The sequence below is a fragment of the Diadema antillarum genome, unplaced genomic scaffold (genome assembly GCF_040938485.1).
Source record: "Diadema antillarum isolate AM-2024a unplaced genomic scaffold, OU_Dant_1.0 scf00000094, whole genome shotgun sequence".
NCBI lineage: Eukaryota > Metazoa > Echinodermata > Echinoidea > Diadematoida > Diadematidae > Diadema > Diadema antillarum.
In genome coordinates this window covers 212,903-237,352 of record NW_027270983.1, presented here as the reverse complement: position 1 = coordinate 237,352, position 24,450 = coordinate 212,903, and the positions used below count along the sequence as shown (strand labels likewise).

At 36.8% G+C, this 24,450-nt stretch overlaps 1 protein-coding gene across 1 annotated transcript in view; it reads right to left on the bottom strand.

Annotated features, from left to right (window-relative positions):
* Positions 1-23,515, bottom strand: part of LOC139718450 (discoidin domain-containing receptor 2-like) — a 66,317-nt gene extending 42,802 nt beyond the window's left edge. Inside the window, 2 exon segments of the mRNA XM_071629921.1 lie at positions 13,953-15,156; positions 23,003-23,515. Of these exon segments, the coding sequence (XP_071486022.1) occupies positions 13,953-14,037 (85 nt within the window). The 5' untranslated portion in view covers positions 14,038-15,156; positions 23,003-23,515.
* Between the last annotated feature and the right edge of the window lie 935 nt (positions 23,516-24,450).

The window sequence follows — 24,450 nt, the reverse complement described above, 5'->3', positions numbered from 1 at the left end:
ACCATGTTTTTTTTTATTGGAATTGTCACAGCCCACTTTTCTAACATAACTACAATAGAATTAATCAATCAAAGTGATAGATACTAAAAATGGTCAAGTTTTTATGAGTTTCACCACAAAGCACTGTTTTCCATAGGAAATGCACACAAAATCACAAAATATTACTGTCCCCTTTTTTGATTGAAATTGAGGGTCATTGTCAGAACAAAGTAATTAATTGTAACATATCTTGCAAGCATGTATAGATTAATTCCAGTATACATTGTATACATTTACACCATAAAAAGCTTTTGTGTTTGTGAAAGAATCACAAGACTAGTATAGCATGCCATAATACACCTGTCATGATTGTGTGTAGGTTTGTAGTTAACAAATTTACAGCTATTTTTAGAAGCACTTCAAGGTCAAGGGTATAACATTCATGATCAAATTGACACAAAATCTGAAAGAAGAGCACAAATACTTTAGAACCTTACTGTGGTAGGCTGTCAGCTTTCATAATTCTTGAAATATTGCTCTGTGAAAAGTGTTACAGAACACGTATTACATAATATTGTATGCAGTGCAATGAGGAAAATGGAGCAATTTATTGTTTTTATCAAAATTTGGATTAAATTTCAAGGTCATTATTATGTAATGAAAGTGTTTTGTGGTATACATTACTAAAATATGTATAACAGACTATCCCTACTGCAAATATCACAGGGCTAGGCCTTTTCATCTTGAAAGTGTGGACATTTGAAATGTCCTCTAAACCCAATATGTGATATTACATGGGAATTTGGCCGTTTACGACCATTTTCGGTAGGGTAAATTTGCCATTGAACATTTCGGGAGCAAAATTTCTTTGATAACCCAAGATAATATAGGTAAATGTCTATCAATACACAAAAATTGGTGCCATTCCTAGGTGGGACGAAGGATGATCCGTGACCTTGAATTAGGCACATTTTTCATTTTTGTCAACTTTGAGGGCGCTCTCCATAAAAACGGTGGGCATGAATGCACCAATTTTTTTCAAAATTACTGAGCAAGTCAAAGCCTTCAACAGCCTAATATTTTAGAACCTAAGGTGATGAAATGTGGAAGATATTAGCCTCTAAATTGGCATCAAAACTTTGGAAATTAACATTTAACACCATTTTCGGTGACCTCGTGCACGTTAACGAAAAGTCAATTTCGCGTCACAGTCAGTTTTTCTTGCAAAGACTATAAAGTTCTCTCAATTTCCAGAAAATGAACGCTTTTGCATAAATATCCATGCCACCACAATCAATCAAAAATGCCTAATTTTCTTTTAACTAATTTTTCTGAATGCGCACTGGTTGCTATGTGAGGCTGTATCTTAGCAACCAATTGACCTTGGGGCAAAATATTTTGGGATTCTCCGTCAGACACTTTGGGGAACATTTGGTGCGATTTTAAAGAAAATCGGAGGGGGTCGGGTGACAAGCACTGGATGATTTGACATGGATTGACCCAGATATGTACAGGTAGCCACCGACTTAACTGTGGCTTTGCTATTTCCCAACCACATTTCCCCTAAAGACAGCATGCAGTGTCATAAAACAAGCACTCAGTTAGCAAAAATAGATCAATAAATAAATGAAATAAAAATAAATTGTAATAATTTACTTGACCTGCTAAACACTTCATTTTTCGCTGCTCTAAACATTCCATCTAAATAAGTTATGACTGCAGAGAAGTTGAGTCAGAGATTTCACTGTACTCATGGGAGAGCAAGTCATCTGTAAAAACTTCTCAGAATTTTGTTTCGTTGAACCATAGTTGCTACCAGTCGTTTGTAGCTCCATGATTGAACCTTCAAGTCAACATATCCCTGCTATTGATATTATCATTGCCTACCATTCAAGTTCAAGGTGGAGCTTTCATGAACCCAAATCACTAGTGCAATAAATAACCCTGTTAGATTGGTGTTTCATATGTGACCGTGCATTACAAAAACAACAATAAGTCGCACCCCTTGATTTTACGCGAGGACTCAAAAAAGGTGAAACGGGTCAACCAATTCAATCTTGGGTTTTTCATATTTTCTGAAAGAGCTATTCTTTTTCTACATTATACCTGAGTTTGGGATCATAAAATGGATGGGAAAGTGTGTTTTCAGCAGGTTTTCTACAACACTTTTTTTTTGTTGGTCAGCTTGTTTGTACACAGTAGAGTGGTGAGATCAGGTATGTCTTAGAGGCCCCTTTTCATTTCTTGAAAATTCTTTGCACACCCTTTACTTTAAACTCTAATAACTTTTGGGGGAGAATGCTAACTGCCTTGAAAGTTAAAATTAATAATGAACAGAATGTGCTTTACAGAGCATGGTCAATTCCAGCTTAATCTGATAATCCTTTCATTGTTGTTGCTACAGTGGTTTACATCCTGTTTTTGTCCCATTCATCACACAGCTACAGCATAGCATGGTTTGGTAAAGATTAAAGCGCTTGAATAGATCAGACCCTATACTTCAGAGCCTCTTTTCTCAGATCACACTTTCCACAGTGTGTGCTTTCTTTCCAATATTCCCATAGGTTAGGAGAGTCTATTTGATTTGAGTTAAACATTATTTTAAAGCTTTGAGTCTGCTCTTTCAGAATTTGCCCATTATTGAAAATCCATGTGTGGCAACTTTCTGCTAGTTTTGTGATGCAGGGTCACGTATGAACACTGCCCGTATTTTGAAACATGCACAAAATTATGCAAACAAACAGTATGTGCAATAAGCATGAGTACTAAGATATATGAACACAATGACGGACACTAAGTACTTTAATATTCTTTAAGCAATGCAGTTATGACCGGAGCAATAAGGGCTCTGTTATCATGCTGGAACACTGCTGATATACTCTGATCATTTGCTGGTTGAGCTACAGTTATACATATAGGCCCTAGATACCTAAAGAACAACCACCAAAATTTTTGAAAAGGAAAATTTCTTTATCAGAATTGTCATCAGCATCAGAATAAAGAAGCACCAACCAGTTACAGCTATATCACTCTGAAGTGTGTGTATCAACTTTACTTTTCATGTGCTATCTTCCACCCCCCCCCCTTAAACTATCATAGATCTATAGGTATACAACTAAAAGAAGATGATCATAATTTTCCTCTCTCAATCACAAGTGAGTCTCATTGGTAACATTATCACTACCATGCAGCTACACTGTACATTTAGAGATTCATCCAGAACATATTGTCAGCTCCAATTGCATCCCTTTAAAGGGCAAGTTCACCTTCATAGACATGTGGATTGAGTGAATGCAACAATATTAGTAGAACACATCAGTGAAAGTTTGAGGAAAATCAGATGATCCGTTCAAAAGTTACGAATTTTTAAAGTGTCTGCGCAGTCACTCCTGGATTAGAAGACTACTACAGTGTGTGATGTCACATGCATAGAATGATAATAAAGAAAATATAAAGAAAATTCAACATATTTTCACTTTTCCCACATAATAAAGAAACACCTGACTTGCCTCTTTCAGAAGGCAGGGGGAATGATATTATCCTTAACTTACGACAGAGACAAGTCGAGGGAATGTGCACTTTTTTCAAAAAATCAAACTTTGTAAAATTCTCTGTTTACATTGTATTTTCCTTATATTCTTCTATGCATGTGACATCACACACTGTGATAATCTTCTATTCCAGGAGTGACGTGCAGATACTTTAAAAATTCACAACTTTTAAATGGATTGTCGTATTTTCCCCAACCTTCACCGATGTGTTTTACTAATATTGCTGCATTCACTCAATCCACATGTATATGAAGGTGGACTTGTCCTTTCCTTTAAAGGACAAGTTCACCTTCATAAACATAAGGATTGAGAGAATGTAGCAATATTAGTAGAACACATCATTGAAAGTTTGAGGAAAATCAGACAATCCGTTCAAAAGTTATGAATTTTTGAAGTTTTTGTGCAGTAACCGCTGGATGAGAAGACTACTGCAGTGTATGAATAACTTAGATGTCACATGCGTACAACAATATAAGGAAAATATAGAGAGAATTTCACAAAATGCCATCTTTTGAAAAAAGTACACATTCTCCTGACTCGTTACCGACAAATGTTATGGGTAATATTATTCCCCCTGCCTTTAGAAAGAGGCAAGTCAAGAGCTCTTTTATTATGCGAAAAAAGTGAAAATATGTTGAATTTTCTTTTACATTTTCTTTATACTGTTGTACGCATATGACTCACGAGCTGTAGTAGTCTCCTCATCCAGCGGTTCCAACACAAAAATTTTAAAAATTCATAATTTTTGCATCGATTGTCCAATTTTCCTCAAACTTTCACTGATGTGTTCTACTAATATTGTTGTATTCTCTCAATCCTTATGTTCATGAAGGTGAACTTGTCCTTTAATATTGTTTTCCCTTTGGCTTTCATCTTGTCCTCTAGAGTGGCTGTACTTTCAAAGAGCAATGGCCCAGAGCTTCCTGTGTACCTAATCGCTTTGTTGACACTCGTTTGGACCTTGCTCCCTGTTCATAACCCACATGAATCACATCAAACAAGGAGACAGATGATTTTGATTGCTGCTGTAACAAGAACCAGCTTCCTGTTTCTATTGGCATCAATCATCACCTGCTCAAATGCTCCTCAATTTGTAATCCTTATCCAAAATTTCAAGCACACCATACTTCAGACACATTTACTTCACCATCAAAACATCAGACAAAACATTCAACGTGGTCTACATCAACCCATGACCGAAAGTATCGTTACTTCCAAATTTGAACAACTGTAACACCATAAACATTTAATACTTTTAAATGGGAAATTCTAAGCACAGGATAGTTAAGTTTTCATCTCAAATGTAGCTATACCTTGATATAAGTTTTCAACATATAATTCCTGTAAATATTAGTTCCTCAATAGCATTGATCTACAATAACATGTACTATATGTCTGATAATTTTTTTTAAAATCATTTTCATCAAGGATGTGGTAGAGTTGGTTCTCTGAGATGATATGGCTGACCTTGGCCAAGTCATTCTGTGAACAATGAGAACTGGTTGACTAAAGACTGCCACCGTCACACACTGCCTGAACCCAGACAAGGTGTGTAGGCTCTGACCCCTTTCTAAACAATGCTTTGTGGTTTATAAGACCTGTATTCTATCGATGCACAGCAAGTGAAACATGTCATGTTAAAATCATCACAGCATGAGGTTTGATCTTGATTCAGAGAACATTTCAAATAACAGGAAATACATTACAGAAATTTACATCAATTGGATTTCTCATATTAAAGCCTATAAACAGCATTAAGGTCCACTCAAATTTCAATTAAAAATATATCTATTTTAAATGCAGTAAAATAGGATGACCTCAGGAGTTACAGAATATGTGTGACAGGTATTCAAATGTAGTTTGAGATCTATTGCTGAATAACATATCATATAGGCCAAGTCCATTGGCACACAAAGCCCTGCCTAAAACTTTGATGACATATCCTATTACTTACATTAGTGCAGATCAATCCCTGGTACAAGTTTATCAAACAAACCTTGCTATCAACATTGATTCAAAATCTTGTCTTTAATGAATGCAGACAGATACATATGCACCCTTTTAGCTTGTTGCAAGCCACAGTACACTGTAAAGGCCAATGTGATGAAGCTAAGCAGTTTTACAAGCGTTGCAGGAAAAATAATGCCTCCGGCACCCTTTGGGCAGAAGCATATCAATGACATAAGAAAATAAAACCTTACATTGAAAAGATACAAATATTTCATGCTCCTGTCAGGATTCAGAAAATAAGACTGCAGAATAACATGTCAGAAGTGGTCTATTATTATTTGGTCTTCCAACATCTCTCTGATCTATCTCTCTGCTAAAACAAAATATGACGCTATCTTGCTATTAGCGGAGTGAAATATATCCACATGGTCCGCATGTCTAGAAGAGCGAGACTACTTCTCATGCAAATAATTATTCCCACTCTCTCTCCCTCCCTACCCCCTCCTCTTCTCCCTCCCCCTCTGTCATCCTTACACTCTAACCCCCCACAGATCTCAACCTAATTACCTCAACTCTAGGCTGCTTTCTCTCACTGTGCCTCCTCTACTCTCAGCATCTTCCCTATCAAATTTCAGCTGACACAATCCCAGTAATCCATCCACAAGTCAGTTTTGATTTTTAATAGCATACTGCCAATCCCACTGTCGACATCTCAATTCACAGCGTCTGAGCAGTCAAATAAATGAGGCAATACATCTCACGAGGGATCATAAAACAATGGACACACTCCATTCATGTCACATGCCTCACTGAAAATCATTTTACAAGAAGAGAACAAAAATATATATTTTCTGATATATTGTGAAAAGCATACTTCAAAGAAAAAGAATGCCCTACTGCTACCACAGAATAGATGATTCCCATGCATTAATTATTTCCGAAGGTCATTTGTGGGACAAAGTTTGAGCAATAAAATTCAATATTGTGAATTCTAAGACTGAATTAGTACGTATGTCATTAAGTTTCTTTACCCTTACAAATGGCCTCATGGCTACCAGACTTACCAGGCTATAATTAGGAGGTGAACAAGTGAGGGACGAGTCAAAGAAAGGGCACAGACTTTGTGTAGTTTGGGGTTCAATCATGGAGCTACTAAGTAGCTCCATGGTTCAATCAATGTCTTCTACACATATCTTAATTGCTTTTGTAACATATGCTCATTATGCATAATGTTCATGCTTGCCTCCTGGTATATATATTTGAAACATCTTATTTATTGATCAGAATAAAGAGATTCATGACAAAGAGAAAGTAACTTTCAATGAAGATTATGAAATGATATTTATGGGATGAGCTCTACAATGGATGAAATTCTGCAGTGCAAGAACTACACAGGTAGGCTACATTTGTACATGTAAGTTCTTACCATAAGTTCGGCATCTAAAGTAGATAACTACCGACCAGAAATTTTTGCCAATTTTGTGCACAATGATTTGTGATATTGAAATGCAAACAGCAGTTGATATATTCGTGTAGACAAGAAATTGAATGGCAGTGGTAATTCGCAGAAATTTCATGCCGCGAAAAAGGCCGTCAGCTACAATTCGCACAAATTTTATGCGGCAAATATTTCTGTTTTTTTACAGTATGCACTGCAGAATAGCCTCTCTGGTTAAACTATTATGTTTCTTTGCAATTGAAAAACACTAATTCCAAATCTAACATACAACATAAAAGCTGTAAATATGACAACAAATATATGCACAAAATATGACCAATTTCACAGTAATACTCCTGGAACCATTTTATTGCTCTGGTATGGCAACATTGAGACATTCAGGAAAAGAAGGAGGTAAGGTTAGAAATAATGATGGTGGGAAGCAAAGAGAGGGAAGAGCCAGCCTGCTTATGCATGCTGAATTCCCTGTGTACTGTGATGTATTATGCTGACAGATGTGTACACTCTCAGCTACATGGAATATTTGCACACTCCATCATCCACACTTCACCTGCAGGGGGCTCTCCAGTGGTGAAATGAAAGGTAACTGTGTAACTCAGCTGGATACATGGTATGCAATTTACATTCTCACCAGGATTACATATGAAGGGGCTAAAACTATGTAACAGAAAAAAAAAAAAAAACGTTACCATCAGCTATAATGCATAATGCACTATATGGACATTTACAACAACAAAAATATTTGTCCCATTAATTTTGAATGTGAATGCATAAGAGAGAAAATAATATTAGTATACCAAGGAGAAAAGAAGATTGTTAGCACGAACAAAACCCTGCTAAGCACTCACATCAATCTAAAAAGTGCTGCCTCCTCTTTAAACACTGAAAAGAAAAACCCTATGTGGTCATGAATAATTGTTTAGAGAAATATTTTGCACATAATATTTATCCCTAATATTAAACAACACATGAAGTTGTGTGATAAGTCAGCTTGTTGTTTTTTGCAGTCAGACTTCTCTATAATTTCTCAGACTCTGTTCATGAACTTTGCAGGACATATTTATACAAACAATTGTAAAAATCACAAATTGCACATAAAATATGTCCACACCTGGCACACAAAATATACCTAATGCTTTCAATTCTCTTGACTGCCCAAACATCAAAAAGTGGTAATGACAAAGCAAAGAATATGCAGTCATTACATGTACATGAAATTAACCCCACAGATATCTAAACATGGAAAAGAAAAGCTTTCCATCATGGTTCAATAGCAGATCTTGTATGTTGTGATAGCAAGATCTCACATTGTGATATCTAATCAGGAGTCATCAGATTAGATATCGACAGAGAACAGAGAGAAATAGACAATAAAAGAGAAGTGGTACTGAGACAAGGTGAGGGAGAAAGAGAAAGAAAGAATAAAAGAGAGTGGGTGCCGAAGATATACACTGTTCAGACAAACAATAAAAACAGTCCCTGAATCATGTGATTCCACATGATACACTGCAGGCAGCTAATCTACTACAGTCCATACCCTGCTCTCACATTGATGTCAGCTATAGCCATGCACGGAAATGAAAACTGACACAAGTAACACGAAAAGTTCAAACAATGTATTAACTACTGGTATACAGTTTGCATACTTAAAGCTTCAGTGAAGGTTTGGTGTAAAAAAAAAACAAACAAACGAACAACAAAAACATAGGCCTACATATAAGAAAGGACAGCTAAATAGAATTATAATGATTCATTACAATGTATGTTACCATTCAACTGCAAAGAAGGCTATAGACCTTCATAACCTGAGTAGTTTGAAGTTAAAACATGGAGAAATATTTTAAGCGCAATTGTTCAGTAATTGTTAGTGATACGAATGAAATGAATTTATAAGTCCTTCTCACACAATGTCTTGTGAATACATTTCTGCATATAAGTCTGCTCATACTTCATTTTTACACTCATCAAACAGATTTTTGTATATTTCTCTTGAAATATCTAGTTACCAAAACTAAACATGGACTTTAAGTAACCTTGCCTTGCAACACGCAAGTACATTCTGTTAGAAAGTGCTGGTACATGATCAGTTTACACAGCAATCAAGGACAGCTGCTAAAAGTCATGCTCACTTTGTATGACCTGATTCTACTTTGTAATTATATACTTTTTCCTGCAATACTGCAGCATGGGTAATGACAATATTCACCTGAGCATAGATAGTAAAGTAGCTGGTAATTTCATGAGGATGACAGTTTTGGAAAGGCAAATTTTGCTGCAGTCCACATAATGAAAAATGATGAAAACTTTATTGATAGGATTACTTAGATTCAATAACTATTTCTGGCAAATACAACACTAAGAACAAGACATTAGTAATCACACCACAAAACTATACCCGGGCTCTGATATCTTCCCATGTAACACCTTTAATGACCTCAAATGATTTCCCCTTTTCTCAGGAAGACCTAAACTGTAGGCCTACATTGTAACTTGATTGAATATAACATCATAAAACTATTCTCTAAATACAGTGTGAATGTCTGCCATAGAATAATCAATATTCATGTACACTGATGCACGTCCCCTGCAAGGCAGCAGAGCATCCATGTGTGTCAGATGAAATCCTGTTCCATAACATCAGCATTAATTTTAGTCCATGTGACCTACATGTTTATGTATGCCAGTTGAGGCACAGCTCCTGTGACTGACAGTTGTAGGTTGAGGAGAGAAAACTATTATCAAGACAACATCCCTTGAAATTGTGTCTCCAGCTACCACTAACAGATAGCTCTAAATGCTCATTGCTACCCTGGTGACAACAGAATCAATACTGGTCCTTCATATGACTTATCACTAAAAACAGACAAATAAGAATGAAAAATACCAACATCGGTGGCAAGTGATTGCCAAATTTCCCTACATGTACTACATCAACGTAAATAGGCCCTGAATTAATCAGTGGTTTAGTAGAAGTTGTGATTAAAAAAATAAATAAAAATAAAAATCATGGGCAACAAACTCAGGCTGAATTCAAACCAATGACCCTCTGATCACGGGACAGGCGTCTTATCCACTAGACCACTGAACTTCCGCCCAACAGCAAATGCTGGTTCTACTAATAAGAATTAAATAGCATGTGGCAAGTACTGCTAGTGTATTAATCTCAGTTACACTTACATGTAGGGAGGAATGTGTATACATATATATATATTTATAAAATTTCTGTTATTTGCAAGCTGCGGTGATAAATAAAAGCTTCAGATTTTGTCCTCATTTGTACATTAGCCATGAAACTGCCATTACCTCTAAATGTTACAATTTGAGTGAATCAAGTTAGTATCAATCGTCATGTGCAATATCCATATAGTCATATTACTGTAACATCAGTTTGAGACGATGTAAAATTGCCCTTTCATTTTTCATTCACATGGAAGAGCTTTGAAAATCCCTTACCCTCCAGTTTCCCCGGACATGAACTAGTTGATAGCAATATAAACTTTTCTGATACACCCACTGTAAATGTCACATTTGGGCAAGTGATGAAATGATACATCAAACACCCGATTAACAATACTTCTCAAGGTATTCAAGTACACATCTTTTCACGCTCTCTCGCTCTCTCTCTCTCTCTCTTTGTCTCTCTCTTTGCACATGTATAGGACACAAGTAATGCTGACTTTTTAATGAAATACTTGTATGATCGAAATGAAGTAATTTCACTGATTTATACAGACATAAAGGAAACCTGAAAGATTCTAAACACTTCCATTTTTGTTGCAATGCATACTTGATACTTCTCTTAAGCTCTGATATAAAAATTCTTGCCTAAGTGAACAGAATGTCACCGAACACTACAGGGATACTTCTATATTGGCTACACTGAAAACTTCACGAGAAATTACTCAGGCTATGTACAGTATGTCATTCATTTTGATGTAAAACTGCAATATGGTAACATCCCTTAGATAAATGATCTACATGTTCATGTCTGTGGAATGATGAATGCAACGGAACTTGGCAAATGCAGTTGTGTAATGCCAAGTGGAGTTAAACTTCACTAAAACCATTAAACGATTAAAAAAAAAAGCTGAATGAAATAATTCGGGACAAATTAGAGAAACTGACTACTGGTACAATACTTTTAGAATTGGATCACATTGTTACTATGTTTATCAGCCCTTGTGGGTAAAGTCCCCAGCTTGGGACGATGTCTGTGTTATAAGGGAAAAAAGAAGAAAAAAAGTCCTGCCTTTCTGACCAGCTGGTCATTGAACCATGCCTTGCATTCTATGAATGCTGAAAAGGTATTAAATTCCAAGAAAAATCCTCCTTTGTCTGCATAGAATTCTCAATGGAGAGTATTTTGTTTCAACTGAGTAACTTACTACTTTTCCCAGCTTGTATAATGCACAGTAAGCTGACATCACAAGTGTGTCTCTGGAATAATATTATGTACATCTTGGCAGTATGGAACACTGCCACTTGGGTTCCCCTAGGTTACAGCATTAGCAAAATGATGCAGTTAGGTAATGTCAAACTCAATTTTTGAGCAATGAAAGACAGTAGTTCTGTGATGACTTGACCCTTTATGTGCCCAGTCACTGAGCATAATATGCCAGCTTTTTTATCTGCATTTGGTAATCCATCCAAACTATACCTCTTTGTAGATCAACAAGCCCACTCAGGTGAAGCAATGTACCACAGTCTAACAAGGAAGGTCACTGTGACACCAAAGGGATTACGAGGATTAGCCAAGGGAATCTCAATTCCTTTGACAATCAATGGTTTCCAGACATCTGCACCAATTAGCAAAGAAAGCACTCCAGCCTGTGTACCAATCCATGAACAAAAAGCTTGACACTAACTTTCCTCTCTGGTGGTTTGTTTGGGCCACCAAAATCTTTAAATTGGAAATTTTGGTTTAAAGAAAAAAAAAAGATAAGAGTATAAGAAATATAGGAATTCATTCTGAACAATGTTTCCCCATCAAGATGCCAAAAGACACCTTTTTTAGACATTCCGTGGTCAAACAAAAATATTCAGTACCCCTGGGACATACTGCCACTGCTAATGTTGAGCCTTGAATAAAGTGTCAAATTTTGAGGAATGTACAAGCTTGTATGACAGAGCTTGCTAAATATTGATTTGACATTTGATCAAAAGGTATCCTTCACAAAATATACATCTATACAATCTAGATTGTGTGCTTTTGACAGGCTGAACCAAACTTGGATGCAAAGAATGCTTTCAAAAAGCTCCATAAGGAAGCATCTCAATAGCAATTGGCACACTTACAATTGAAGAATTTTAGAAGAGATTGACGATCATGTCTATTGTGCTGGCAAAGCACATATCTGTATTTATTTTTTTTTTCCGGAAAAGTGCTTGTACACATGCTTTCTGCGAATGAAAATAGAAATCTGACCCATTACTCAAATTTCCAGAAATTGCTTGTTTGTTTGTTGTTGTTTTTAGCAGAGACCAAAGTTCCTGTAGGCAATTTGTAAAGATGATATTTCAAGTGGCATAATTCTGAATATATGATTGCATTCCCAGACAAATGTGTCAGAATTTGAAAAATGCCCCTAAAGCTTGCGAGGTCTATCTCTATGTAACATCTGTTAATCTTGACATTCAATATTGTGTCTCTTGTTACTGCTCCCTGAAAATAGGCACTGTCTCCATCAGAAAGCAAATCAAGATTTAATGCAGCATGCCTGCAGGATATTCCTTCTGATCTTCTGCCAAATCTAGCTAAATCAAGCAATCTCATATCTCTGGTCAACTTTATTCCCTGGTAGCTACAATTCCAGACAGCTTTGGCATATTCTGTCTGCGATATAGTTTTCATTTCCTTTTCCAAATAGTCAACCATGGAAAACAAAATCTAGATTACAAAATTATAGTTCTTTTCTCTTGGCAAGAACTAATCTGGGATAGATCTGGAACATGGATTTCCTTTGTTGGACTACAGCCTGTGGTAGATACAAAAGCTTGCAATTGTACGTCATATATCAATGTTGTTTCATGTAGGATGCTGTATACCAGAATGTGATTCTGCTCTAGGTTATGCCATATTTTGCCCCATTTCCTGTGTAAGTGCAGTCAATTTTTCTTCTTATTTTATCAATTTGCACAGATAAGTCTTCATTGATCTCTGTTATGACCAGTCTATCACTGTCTCTCTAACAATGAAAAATAATGTTATAAAGTGGATATTTGATTACAATCTAAATCAATACATTACATTTTGACATAACATAAGGAAAGAGTGGATGTGGGTTCCTCTGGATTGAAAAGGGAAATTGCAAGGCACACTCTACATTTTTATTTAACCTAATTCACTTGAAACAAGAGCCTTTGGACTCTGACTTTACACATATGAGCATTCTAGTTTCTCTTCACTTATGAGCTACTTGTTTTATTTCATTTGTTTTTGTCAGTGCCTTTAAATAGTTGCACATAGTGGTGCTATGGGAAATTCTGTATTCATGTCTGTCTATCTCTGTATGTTCTCTGTCTTTCACACTAGGTGGATAAAAAATTTTCTCATCACGTAAATAACATGAGAACCACTTGAGGGTACACAATAAACTTTGTACAAACAAATTTACAGCAACAACAAATTATGAGTGAGTTCTTCGAGGCATGGTTTAGGCTATTGTTAATTACATATAGTAAGTTACAGATTAAAGGTCAAAGTCAACTTAGGCAAACACTCCATATATAACTTTATACTTTTATACTTACAGTTTTATTCTATTATTCCCTTATCAATGCTTACAATTTCAAGGAAACTTGGTGAAGTAATAATAGTATTGGTATGTTCGGTATGTTTGCCTGACAAGATACAGCCTTTAGTAGTATTTTCATTCTCTCTGGTGTTTCACTCCTGTGCTTCATTTACTCCACAGATTCAATATTTTCATCTTAGGTCATATTAGGTAAATACTAACATGCAGCCACATATAGTTTATTCAAATGACAAAGGTATAGTAGATATTCATACTCACTTATATCAATGGAAGATTCAGCTCCCTGCAGGAGTACTGCTGTGATGACACCAATGAGTACTGACATGTAGAGTGTAGTCTCCATGACAACTGGTCTTTTCCCCAAGAAGCAGGAATCACAAAAAGCAATTAGGTATCTTGCATAGAACTGCAAAAATTCAAGCTTTGTAAGGTCTGGTAACTCAACTAGACCTAAGCGAAAGCAATGTGACTAAGTGTAGTCATGTTCCATTCGTGCATCAAGTCGTCACTGTAGTTACACAGGGTAACAGCGTCCATTTCAATATGGCAAGTACATTTCCCTCGTAAAAACAATGCATCTATGTGATGTTACTTCATCCATAAGTCACCTAAATCACAAGATGTGCATCAGGAAGAAATCATTTTGTTTGGCATAAAAAGGCATAAAACTCACAGCAGTTGTATTTAAAAGAGCAAAAATCAACTATGGATATATTTCACTCTGTATATCCATCCACACATCAGGGAATTTGTCATCAATAAGCCATCCAAATGCTATCTCCAAATTGTGATACAGATCCACACTAAAAAGCACAGAATGGCTTCATACAGCTCTCTACTAAAAGCCAGGCGTCTGTTTTTCCACTTCGGTCATGCATACTCCAAAACACAACTTGTAGAGCAGATTGCTGCAAAAACATGCTAGTGTCATCCAGCAGTGTGCCTACATTCCCAGCGCATAATCCACAGCGCAGAGAACAGGGGCACGGTGGGCAGAGGAGCCTTGCCAGCGTTTGGTGGGCAAGTTGTCTGCTACTTACAAATGCAGATGGCAGTAGCTCAATGCCTATCCACACACACAAACTCCATCTGGCGATGTGTAGCCGCAATCCTCACTCCGTCACTGTGTGAGTCCCACTGTCATGTCTTTGGCAGACAGCTATTTTGTGCGACCTGCACCCTTCCACGGTTACACACTGGTCTGCTAACAGCTACTTGACTGCCGAGTGGTGATCCTTTCTCAGGTACTTTCAGGGGCCAAAGGGGTTACAACAATGAGAATCCAAACTAATGGTAGTTGTTTAGCACCAGTCAGGCAGAGCTGACAGGAGGTTAACCTGAGTGGGATGAGGTGTTTTTATTGTTGTAGATGGTGTCTGCAGACAGCTCATTGCGGGTTGGTGGATTTTACGCTTTCAGGCTTCAGTGACCTTTGTCTGAGGGCATCAGCAGAACAAAGCTCCTGTAAAGAATGAAAGGGAAGAAAAAAGGTGTGCATGAATGACGATGCCATAAATCACAGAAAACTAAATTAAAAAGGTAAATGACTGTACAGAGCCTATGCATGATACTTAATAGAATCAGCATGGGAAAGGATACAAATACAAAATGTGTGTACCTAATCTATTTTAAAAGAATTAAATACTGACTAAAGGCAAAATTGGAATGGATCTTATGTCATTCATTACGATAATATAACTTTGTCATAGTTTTACAACAACACCTTTCATTTTCTTTACTGCTCATTTCATTACATGTTTTAGAAAAAGAAAATGAAACATACATAATTTCATTCTTACAGCATCCAAGTAATGACATCAGTAACTTTGCTAGTAGGACAGGACTGCACTTTCTGCTCATAGCAAGACCTTTCATTTTCTGTGGACAAGGGCCCTCTTCTCTGATGTAAGATTTATGTAGATATAAAACATAACGCTTGCAGGGAGTCATTCTCGTATCAATAACCATATACTTTGTGATCCTCAATGACATCATGTAATGAAAACACGCAGACCATAATATCTTGTCACTGCACAATAAGTGTATTAAAGAGGGTCTATATATTCAATGGCAAAGTGATTAAAGATTTTATTCTGTCTACATTAATAAGAGGTTGCTCAATGCACATGAGAACGTGTTTGCTTCATGATCACTGCTCTCAAGAGGCAATTATCAAAGTTTCACATGAAATGTATGGTAAAAAAGTAAAATCACATTGATTATGCAGTTTCCCAGACCCATCAGAGCTCAGAAAGAAAGAATTATTGCCCCCCCCCCAAAAAAAACCCCTCATAATGTGTCAGTTTGCAATAGAAACCTACTGAGTTTCCATCCACCTTGATCCTACCATCTTAAAGGTCATGATTCGTTAGGATTCTCAGGAGTCATTCAATGTCAGCATGGCAGAGCTCTGATATGTTCTAGCTAGCACATAGCTGATTTCACAGACAGTACTGAAAGAAAGTCATCTAAAAGAAAATCATGCAAGTCTCAATTTGCCTGTCATCTATACACTTCATCTCACACTAATGTAAAGTTTCCAAAAACTATGGGCTATTTAAAGATAAGTTTCCAAGAACTATGGGCTATTTCAGGATAACATTCTTTCAGTGATATCAACATTAACATTCGTCTCACATTATATCACACATTGCAGCATCTGAGAAGTGCATGTACTGTACTCTCACACTTGGCATTTATAATTCAAACAAGGCTTGCTATTTTTCACACTACCAGTATCTTTTTCCCCTTCTCACGTTTGGGTAACATTTTCTGTAGAAATACCTCAATTTGTTTGTACTTTTTCTGTTTTTGGTTTTTGTTTTCAGTAGTACCACATATCGACCTCCCTTTCGACAGCAAACATGATTGATTGTAGTACACTGAATTTTACAAGGAAAATGTGGAAGACTGAGGGAATGCACAATAGCAAACATTGTTTGCTATTGTGTTTTTTTATTAACTAACATAATTAGTTATGTTCACATGCAGTTGCCAAACTTGAAGTTTAGGTTGAAAACTTAACTGTTGATGATTAGCTCCACTCATGAAGTCACAATGCGGGTTCACACGCGCACCTAAACTTTAAGTTACAACTTACAAGCGAGCCCCAGTCGATGATTATAATGGAAGTAAAGAGTTTTTGCTAAATGACCTTATGGCCATACAAAATAGCGCAGCAAACAAGATGCGAGGTTCACACTAACTCAGAAGCTTGTTGATTATTGTGTCCAGACAGAGCGAAACTACGTGTGGGGACTCCTCGTGGCTCATGGAGAGAGCGTAAACCCTAGGATGTCTCATGGTTCTAATCATCGACTAAACTTTAAGATTGCTAACTTTCAAGTGCGTCCACTCAGTGCTAAACTACAAGCTAATCATCTTTGTTTAGTTTGCGACATAAACTTTAGGAACAGCGTGTGAACTTAACTATTGACAACATGAACATGATAAAGTAAACTGAATCAATTCCCAGGCTTCACATTCTGGGAATTTCTCATGCATGGCAGGAACACTCCTGTTTCTTTTATCTGCCTATAAACGACCAATGGCCTTGGTGTTGAGGATATTGGAGTAGGTGTTCCGGCAATTACAAACTTCCCAGTGACAGGGCAAGTCCAGAACGCCTTCCTCCTCTCCCTTCTGTCCAGTCCATTTCCCCACATGTTTTCTGATTCTTCAAATACACGGATCTACCACTGATCAGTCACATTATGTAGATGCACTCTTGCTTGGTTCTGATGACAGTAAATGGTACATTTGGCCACCTGGAACTCCTGTTTTAACTACAGCGTACCTCTTTCACAGGTTCACACTTGAGTATGGATTTGAAGACACGTAAAAACCATGGATGCAATGTCTGTATACCTTAGAATTGTAGCGAAATTTGCAGTTCACAAGCACAAGAGAAACCTTTTTGCAATGTTTTGAGCAAAGTGTCTAAGGCATGATATAGCCATGTCACCTAATATTTTTGTCTATTAGAGAAAATATGAGTATCACTAACAATTGTGCACGACGGCAAAGTTCATTGTGGAATGAGTTAATTGTAAAGATTTTATTTGATCCGGCAAGAAACAAGCGCTTCTTCTAAGATACAAATATTGCCATTAATTTTACTCCGGCAAATCTTCCTCATGACTTTACAGAATAGGTGAATGCCTAGCCTTTTTAAAAGACATCCATCCTGTTGAATAGAACTGGTGGTCTTGAGTGAGGAGCTGGAGACCTAAAAAAAGCTGAGAATGTTAGCGTTTGGCACATGTTAGTGGTTTGCTCTACCACCCTCTGCTTGTTCCTCTTGAAGTCACTACACAGCAGGAGGCCTTTGACAAGGTTTATAGTGACTGCCCTACATTTACTTCCTTAGCTATCCCCCCCCCCCCCACACACACACACACGCACTCATGCACCCACACGTATGGTTTTCTTTGTCATTTCTATCAACCACTTTCCAAACACACTATGTGGGTCAATCAAAGCTACAATATATTAGGATACACAGAAATCTTTCAAGTCATCATAATGAATAAATATTTCTCAGTTTCCTTGTGCATATCAGTTGTCTGCAAAAACAAAAACAAAAAACATGTAAATGTAATCTCTATGTAATTTTAAAAATGAATGTCCACAATAAAAATTCAACAGAGTAATTGATTAAAACCAACTTTTTCATGTTGTATATTTGAATGATTAACACTAAATCTTATGTAAATCGTCAACAGCACCTGCAATTCGCAGGCTAAATATCTTGTGTTCGAGGTTGGGAAAAGTTATTTTCACCCTCTACTTCCACTGCCCATCTATTCACCACTGCATTATCTTTAATAAAACTACCTCTATATGTACAGTTGAACCTCTCGTATCCGGACAAGTCGGGACCGGGCTCATCCAGATAAGGGATTTGGCCGGATACGGGAGACTCAATGCTTTATACATGTACATACATACACATGTACTGATGTAGCCCATTGTAGTACCACATGTAGTAATGTGTATACTGCAACCTTTTCATTGTTACATTTGGGGATGTTTGGGGATGTTAAAATGTCTGAAGGTAAGCAATTTGGAAGGAAATTTGATGTAATGTATGTTAATCATGTTGGAAGTAATATGTAATTCATGTGTGTTTGTATAGGAGTTCTCAAGGAGTTGGGAATCCCCCTTTCCTCCCGTAATTATTTAAAAAAATCACGGCGAGATTGCGTCCGTATAATAGAGAGATCCCGATAAAAGGAGGCCGGATAAGAGAGGTTCAACTGTATGTCTAGGCTCCAAGGTATATACATGTAACTACACCTCTAACAGAAATCTCAGATCCTAACTCAGCAGCCTAATAACCTGATAGAACCTTTATCATTTCTGTATCAAAGCTGTTTAAAAAGAAAAAGAAAAAGCTCAGCTCTGAAAACATGCATTTCATGTCTAAAATGTACTCTCTAGCACTGTACAAGTTTTGTTTTTCCCCCTTCATTAACCTACCGTGCAATGTCTTCATGGTAGATTGCAGCTTGCTCAAAATTGATTTTCTGTAATTTTGTAGTTTTTAGTCTGAGCTCTGATAATACATAACGTTGTGTTGTAATGATCTATGATCTAAGATAGACATGTAACTGGAATACAGAAGATGTGCAGAAAATCAAACAAATCACCTTATCATTTCTAGCAAAAATCAATTCAGACTTTGTGAGAATTAATATACACTAAATGTAAGCAACTTTTTTTGGTCTTTCCTTGCTTAATAATAATAGATGCAGGTCATTATCACAATTTCCTTTTTAAAGAAGAGGCTGCATTTGATTAATCTATCTTCACCCGAGTTTATTGTCCCTGGATGAGACCACTTGTAAAGCCTACCTGGGTACTTCATTCAAACATCTTCATCTGATTCTTCTAGCGCAGTGTGTAATAGGCTTAGGAGATCTTTTTATCCTCAGTTGATTCTTCAATGTCTGAACTCCAGATGCACCTTGCTTATGAGACACAACATATAATGTAACTGGTCCACTGGGTAGAAGAAACTAGTGACACCCTCTCCCTCTTCAATGCTACACTATGGGGAGTTCCGCTCCATCTACCAGGAGCGTGCCTTGGCATTATGTGGTAATTGCCACAAATTTCATCCATTCCAGAAATGCATTTGCCTTCAATTGCAGAGCTGGCTTGGCAGGCATGACCTACCTCTCTAGTACTGGTTATCAGGGTTTTTATCATATTAGGGCTGACATCTTCTGGCACAAGAATTGTGCATCTATATCTGCTCTGGCATCAAGAAAATTTCATTCATGTAATATCTTCTCACTTCTAAGTAGCCATGATGTTATTGTACATCTCAATTAAAATTAAAAACAGTGTTGATTTGAATCTAATTTTAAACCATCTGGCTCTCCAAAACAATCCTGAAATGCATAATAATAACAATGATGATTTAAAACCACTGTTATCATTATTACAATTAGTATTCTATTTTTTTTTACTATTACATCACTGTTAATTTTCATCACAAATGAAGTACTTCTACATCATCTTCTAAACATACACTACTATCAAACAGAAGCCCTGTAAAGATCTCGAACACTTCAATTTCCCTCTCACTGCCTCCCCCTTCTCTTCTTTTTTTCCTCTCTCTCTCTTTGTCTCTAATCAGAATCTGAATTGCGAACTGGCCTTGGGTTCTGATGAGAAATAGAAAAGTTCCCAACTGAGCCACCAATTACATTTAATTGCTTATATAGATGACTCACTCCCAAAAGCTTCATTTAGAAAACCCTCCTATGGACTTCATGAATTATCTATTAGTACTGATGCTTGATGTGAAGGCACAGAGACCTTAGGGATACTACACACACTACACACAAACACGTTTTATAAACGGCATCAATATAACCAGTGCGAACAGCATGTCCATATCATATGTTCAGCCGATACCCAAATAGGGAAATATGAATTAGGTTTAGTGGCACTTCATTCAATATGTGATGCTTCTAATGGGGAAAAAATCATAGATTTAAAAAGAAATCCTCATTAGACATGATGGATAAAATGTTTGAACTAAAGACAATAAAAACTTCAAAGGGGAATTAGCTATTCTTCACTTTTCATTTGTTTCAGTGTGTCTTATTAAAGGATAAAATTGGAAGAAAGTATGCCTACTGTAAAAGCTGTTATTTTCATGTGGGTTCAATTTTCAAGAATTTTGTGAATTCTTGTTGGGCCACTAATTTAACATGCGAAAATGTCGGCACCTGATCTTTTGATCACATTTAATTTGCGGAGTGAATGGACTGGCATGAGTGCACTTATGATAGCTTCAGTGTAAATCATGAAAACAACATCTAGTGGAATTGTCTGTGACCTCCTCATTTGCCAAAATGTTTGTACGCAGAAATAAGAGCTTTTACAGTACGTAAAAGAACTGTGAGTTCAAGAGCCACATAAAAACTTTAAATTCTCAAGGAAAATTTCTCCACTACACTTTCTATGTACTGTAGGTATCGTGTAATGAGATTTGAAGATATGGATGTGTAAAGAATAATAATACATGTAAAAATAAAAGCTGGTGTTCAATGGATAAACATTCAGGGAAGCAGAGACAAGGACGAAGGCTTACATGACTACGTAAGGCTCTTAATTCTCATTGGAAAATATCACATTAAAATGTTGGTGACTGAGCTTTCCATTCACACTGAAAAAGAAACGGCAAGTTATGGCGACCAAAAATATTGCAGACACAATTGGCAAAACAGTCTGCTGCATGCAACTGTGGTTATGATGTAACGTAATGTAGCAAAGAGGTGACTGGCTGCAGGGTTCGACATTAGCAGTTGTCCGGGCCCGCTGGAAATTGATGTCCGGTCACCAAATTTCCAAAAAGATTATATTCTGGTGGCCCGATCAGGCAGCTAAAATTCAACAGGGAATTCATATCTCCTTTTAATTTCTGGCCACTACTTTTCTTTTTCTGATTTTGCTACAACATACATTTCCCATAGACAACTGCCCGAGTATACTTGGGACTCGTCCTCAACATGTTTTAAGAGGGGTAAAAAAAGAAGGAGGAGAAAACTCTACACAGGTCTGGTATAACTAGCAGACATGGCATCACACTTTTAAATGCCACATTTAGCTTGAATTGTGTTGCAGAGAGGGTTTTCTATGATACATTGTTGACACTTATCAAATGATTACATATAATTAGGGGCCTACTTATTTTTCTGTAGCGGATGCCCAATGGTAACACACTGAGGGTATAAATCAAACCAGCATTTTCATTGCCTCTCACTTACACCATGTTGCTAAAACAAGTAAGGCCTACAATGTAAGAAAATGAGGTGATACCACACAACACCGTAATCCGGGTATGAGGGCATGACAGGTTATAGCATGCTGCATCATATGCTGGTCAAAACAGCATTTCATACAATTAGTATGACATTACACATTAAACCCTTCTGTTTCTCCATCCCAGTGTCTTGTCTAACAGTTCTTTACTGTAGTGAGACGACTGCTGCAACCACACTCTACACAGTCCTAAGCTCTGAGTAATGAGTAAAATATGACTTGAACTGGTTGAAATAGGCCTTCTGGGAAGTTTCAAAATTAAAATACCGGGTAGTTGGACTGAACAGAGGCTAAGGGATTTCAACACGTCTTAATGAGCCTAAATCTTTTGTTTACCCAAAAGACTATACACTGAAACAGTTATTTAGATGTTAGCCCAGTGGATTAGTATCTGTTGCACTTATATTGCACAGAACACCTTGAAAATACATGTACTCATATTCAGTCAGAGCTTGAGAACACGAGATAAAAAATTTAACTTTGAACATCCTGTGTCGTTTTAAAGCTTGGCGTATTTTACATTACTTCCACGTAAAGACAGAATACCCCACAAAGATCTGCATTCAGTGTAGGTGCAGTTAAGCACATTACTGTAAAAGTGGATATTTTCGCACGACAAATTTTTCCCACTCGGCCGGGCAAGAAGAGTTTTGCATGTTTTTCATTCCGCAGAATCAAGACATCAGCTACTAGAACATACGACAAGCAAAAATATTCATGTGTTTTTATTTTCACGCTGGTTTCTGGTTGCGCGAAATGCGCAAAAGTTTTAACATCGCGAAAATTTCCTCTTTTACAGTAACAGATGAGTTAAAACATGACATTTTGATGTGACTTACACACCAGCAAAACAACAGTCTAATCCAAGATGAAGACCATAGTAAAACAGAAGGGGAAACCTACTCCATAACACATCTTTGAGCACACACGTACAGTTTATCTAAGCTCCTTTGCTTGATAAAACTTACCACATTTTCATCACCATGACTCCTGAGAATATTCCAGTAAATATGTTCACTCGGAATCCTATTCTTCCTAGCATCAACTGTGTTCAATCTTTAGTTGAAGAAAGGGCCTATTTGAGAATAGGTGTATTCCAGTAAATATCTTCACACAGAATCCTATTCCTCCTTGCATGACCAGTGATTTTGTATGAGAATAGACCTGACTCAGCTGGCTGGATGAATGAGCGGTGGATGCGACACAAAACCCATTGATCGCTACGGCTTTTGTGTCATTTAGCAATCCAAATGCACACAATCTGCCTTGGAAGCCATGGGGAGCCACCTCATTTGCATAACCACACACTGACTTCAAAGGTAATTGGTAGGTCTTTGTTGGGAATGACATGGGTTGAATACAAACAATGCTGGCAGTGTTGACACATTCCAAAGTTTTCAAAAACAAAGGTATATTTGGCACTGGAACATTGTCTTTGAATTTCAGATCTAAATATTTCAAGAACACACTCCTCTTTATATCTTTGTCACAGCAATGAAGAACTCAAAATGAAAATTCAGGAACAGAAATCACTACACTAAAAGAAATTGTAACATGAACTGATGTTTGCTTTGAGGTGCAGTGTGATTTCAGACACACACCTCAGCCTCATTTTCTCTCTCACTTCGTACATTAAAAGGGATTGTATAGTTTTGGTTGAGAACTAATTTCAGGTTGCTAACATTTTTTTTTTTGTGAGATAATGAGAAACCTCCTATGAAATATGAAAGAGCATGTAATTCTATGAGGAATTCAATGTTATTTGATGAAAATTGATTTTGAAATGGCAAAGATATCCAAAAAAGAGCGATTCTAATAAAGTGTGGGACCCACACCTTATCACAATCGCTATGTTTTACTTTGTTTTGGATGTTTCAGTCATTCAAAACCCGATTTTCATCAAATAAACATTGAAATTCTCTTTAAAATGGTATGCTCTGTACTACATCATAAGTGTTTTCTTGGTACAGTTATCTCACAAAAAATTAAAAGCCCAATTCTCATCTCCACCAATACTGTACCATCCCTTTAAAGGAAGCATCAGACGAACATTTCTACAAAATTGTACATTCAGTGACTTGATCGCACAGTATTCCACATCTGGTTTGGATTACCAGTCAAGTGTAAAACACTTCAAGACTTCACTGTGAGTACACCATTAGGTTTGTCCAAAAAGACTGTTTGTCATTCCTTTCATCCCCTTCACCACCAGATGTTATAAGCATTTTGAAGAAGCTGTCATGATGGATCATCATGAAGTAATGATATTACATTTTCATTTCTTTCATGAAATTCAGTGATTGATTGTATTGGTTCGTTGAAGAATGGCTTAAAAACATTCTTTACTTCAATATAATTCAGTGTCAATTCATAACCATTTCACTGAAACTATTTATCCTCATAAGGACATGGCAGG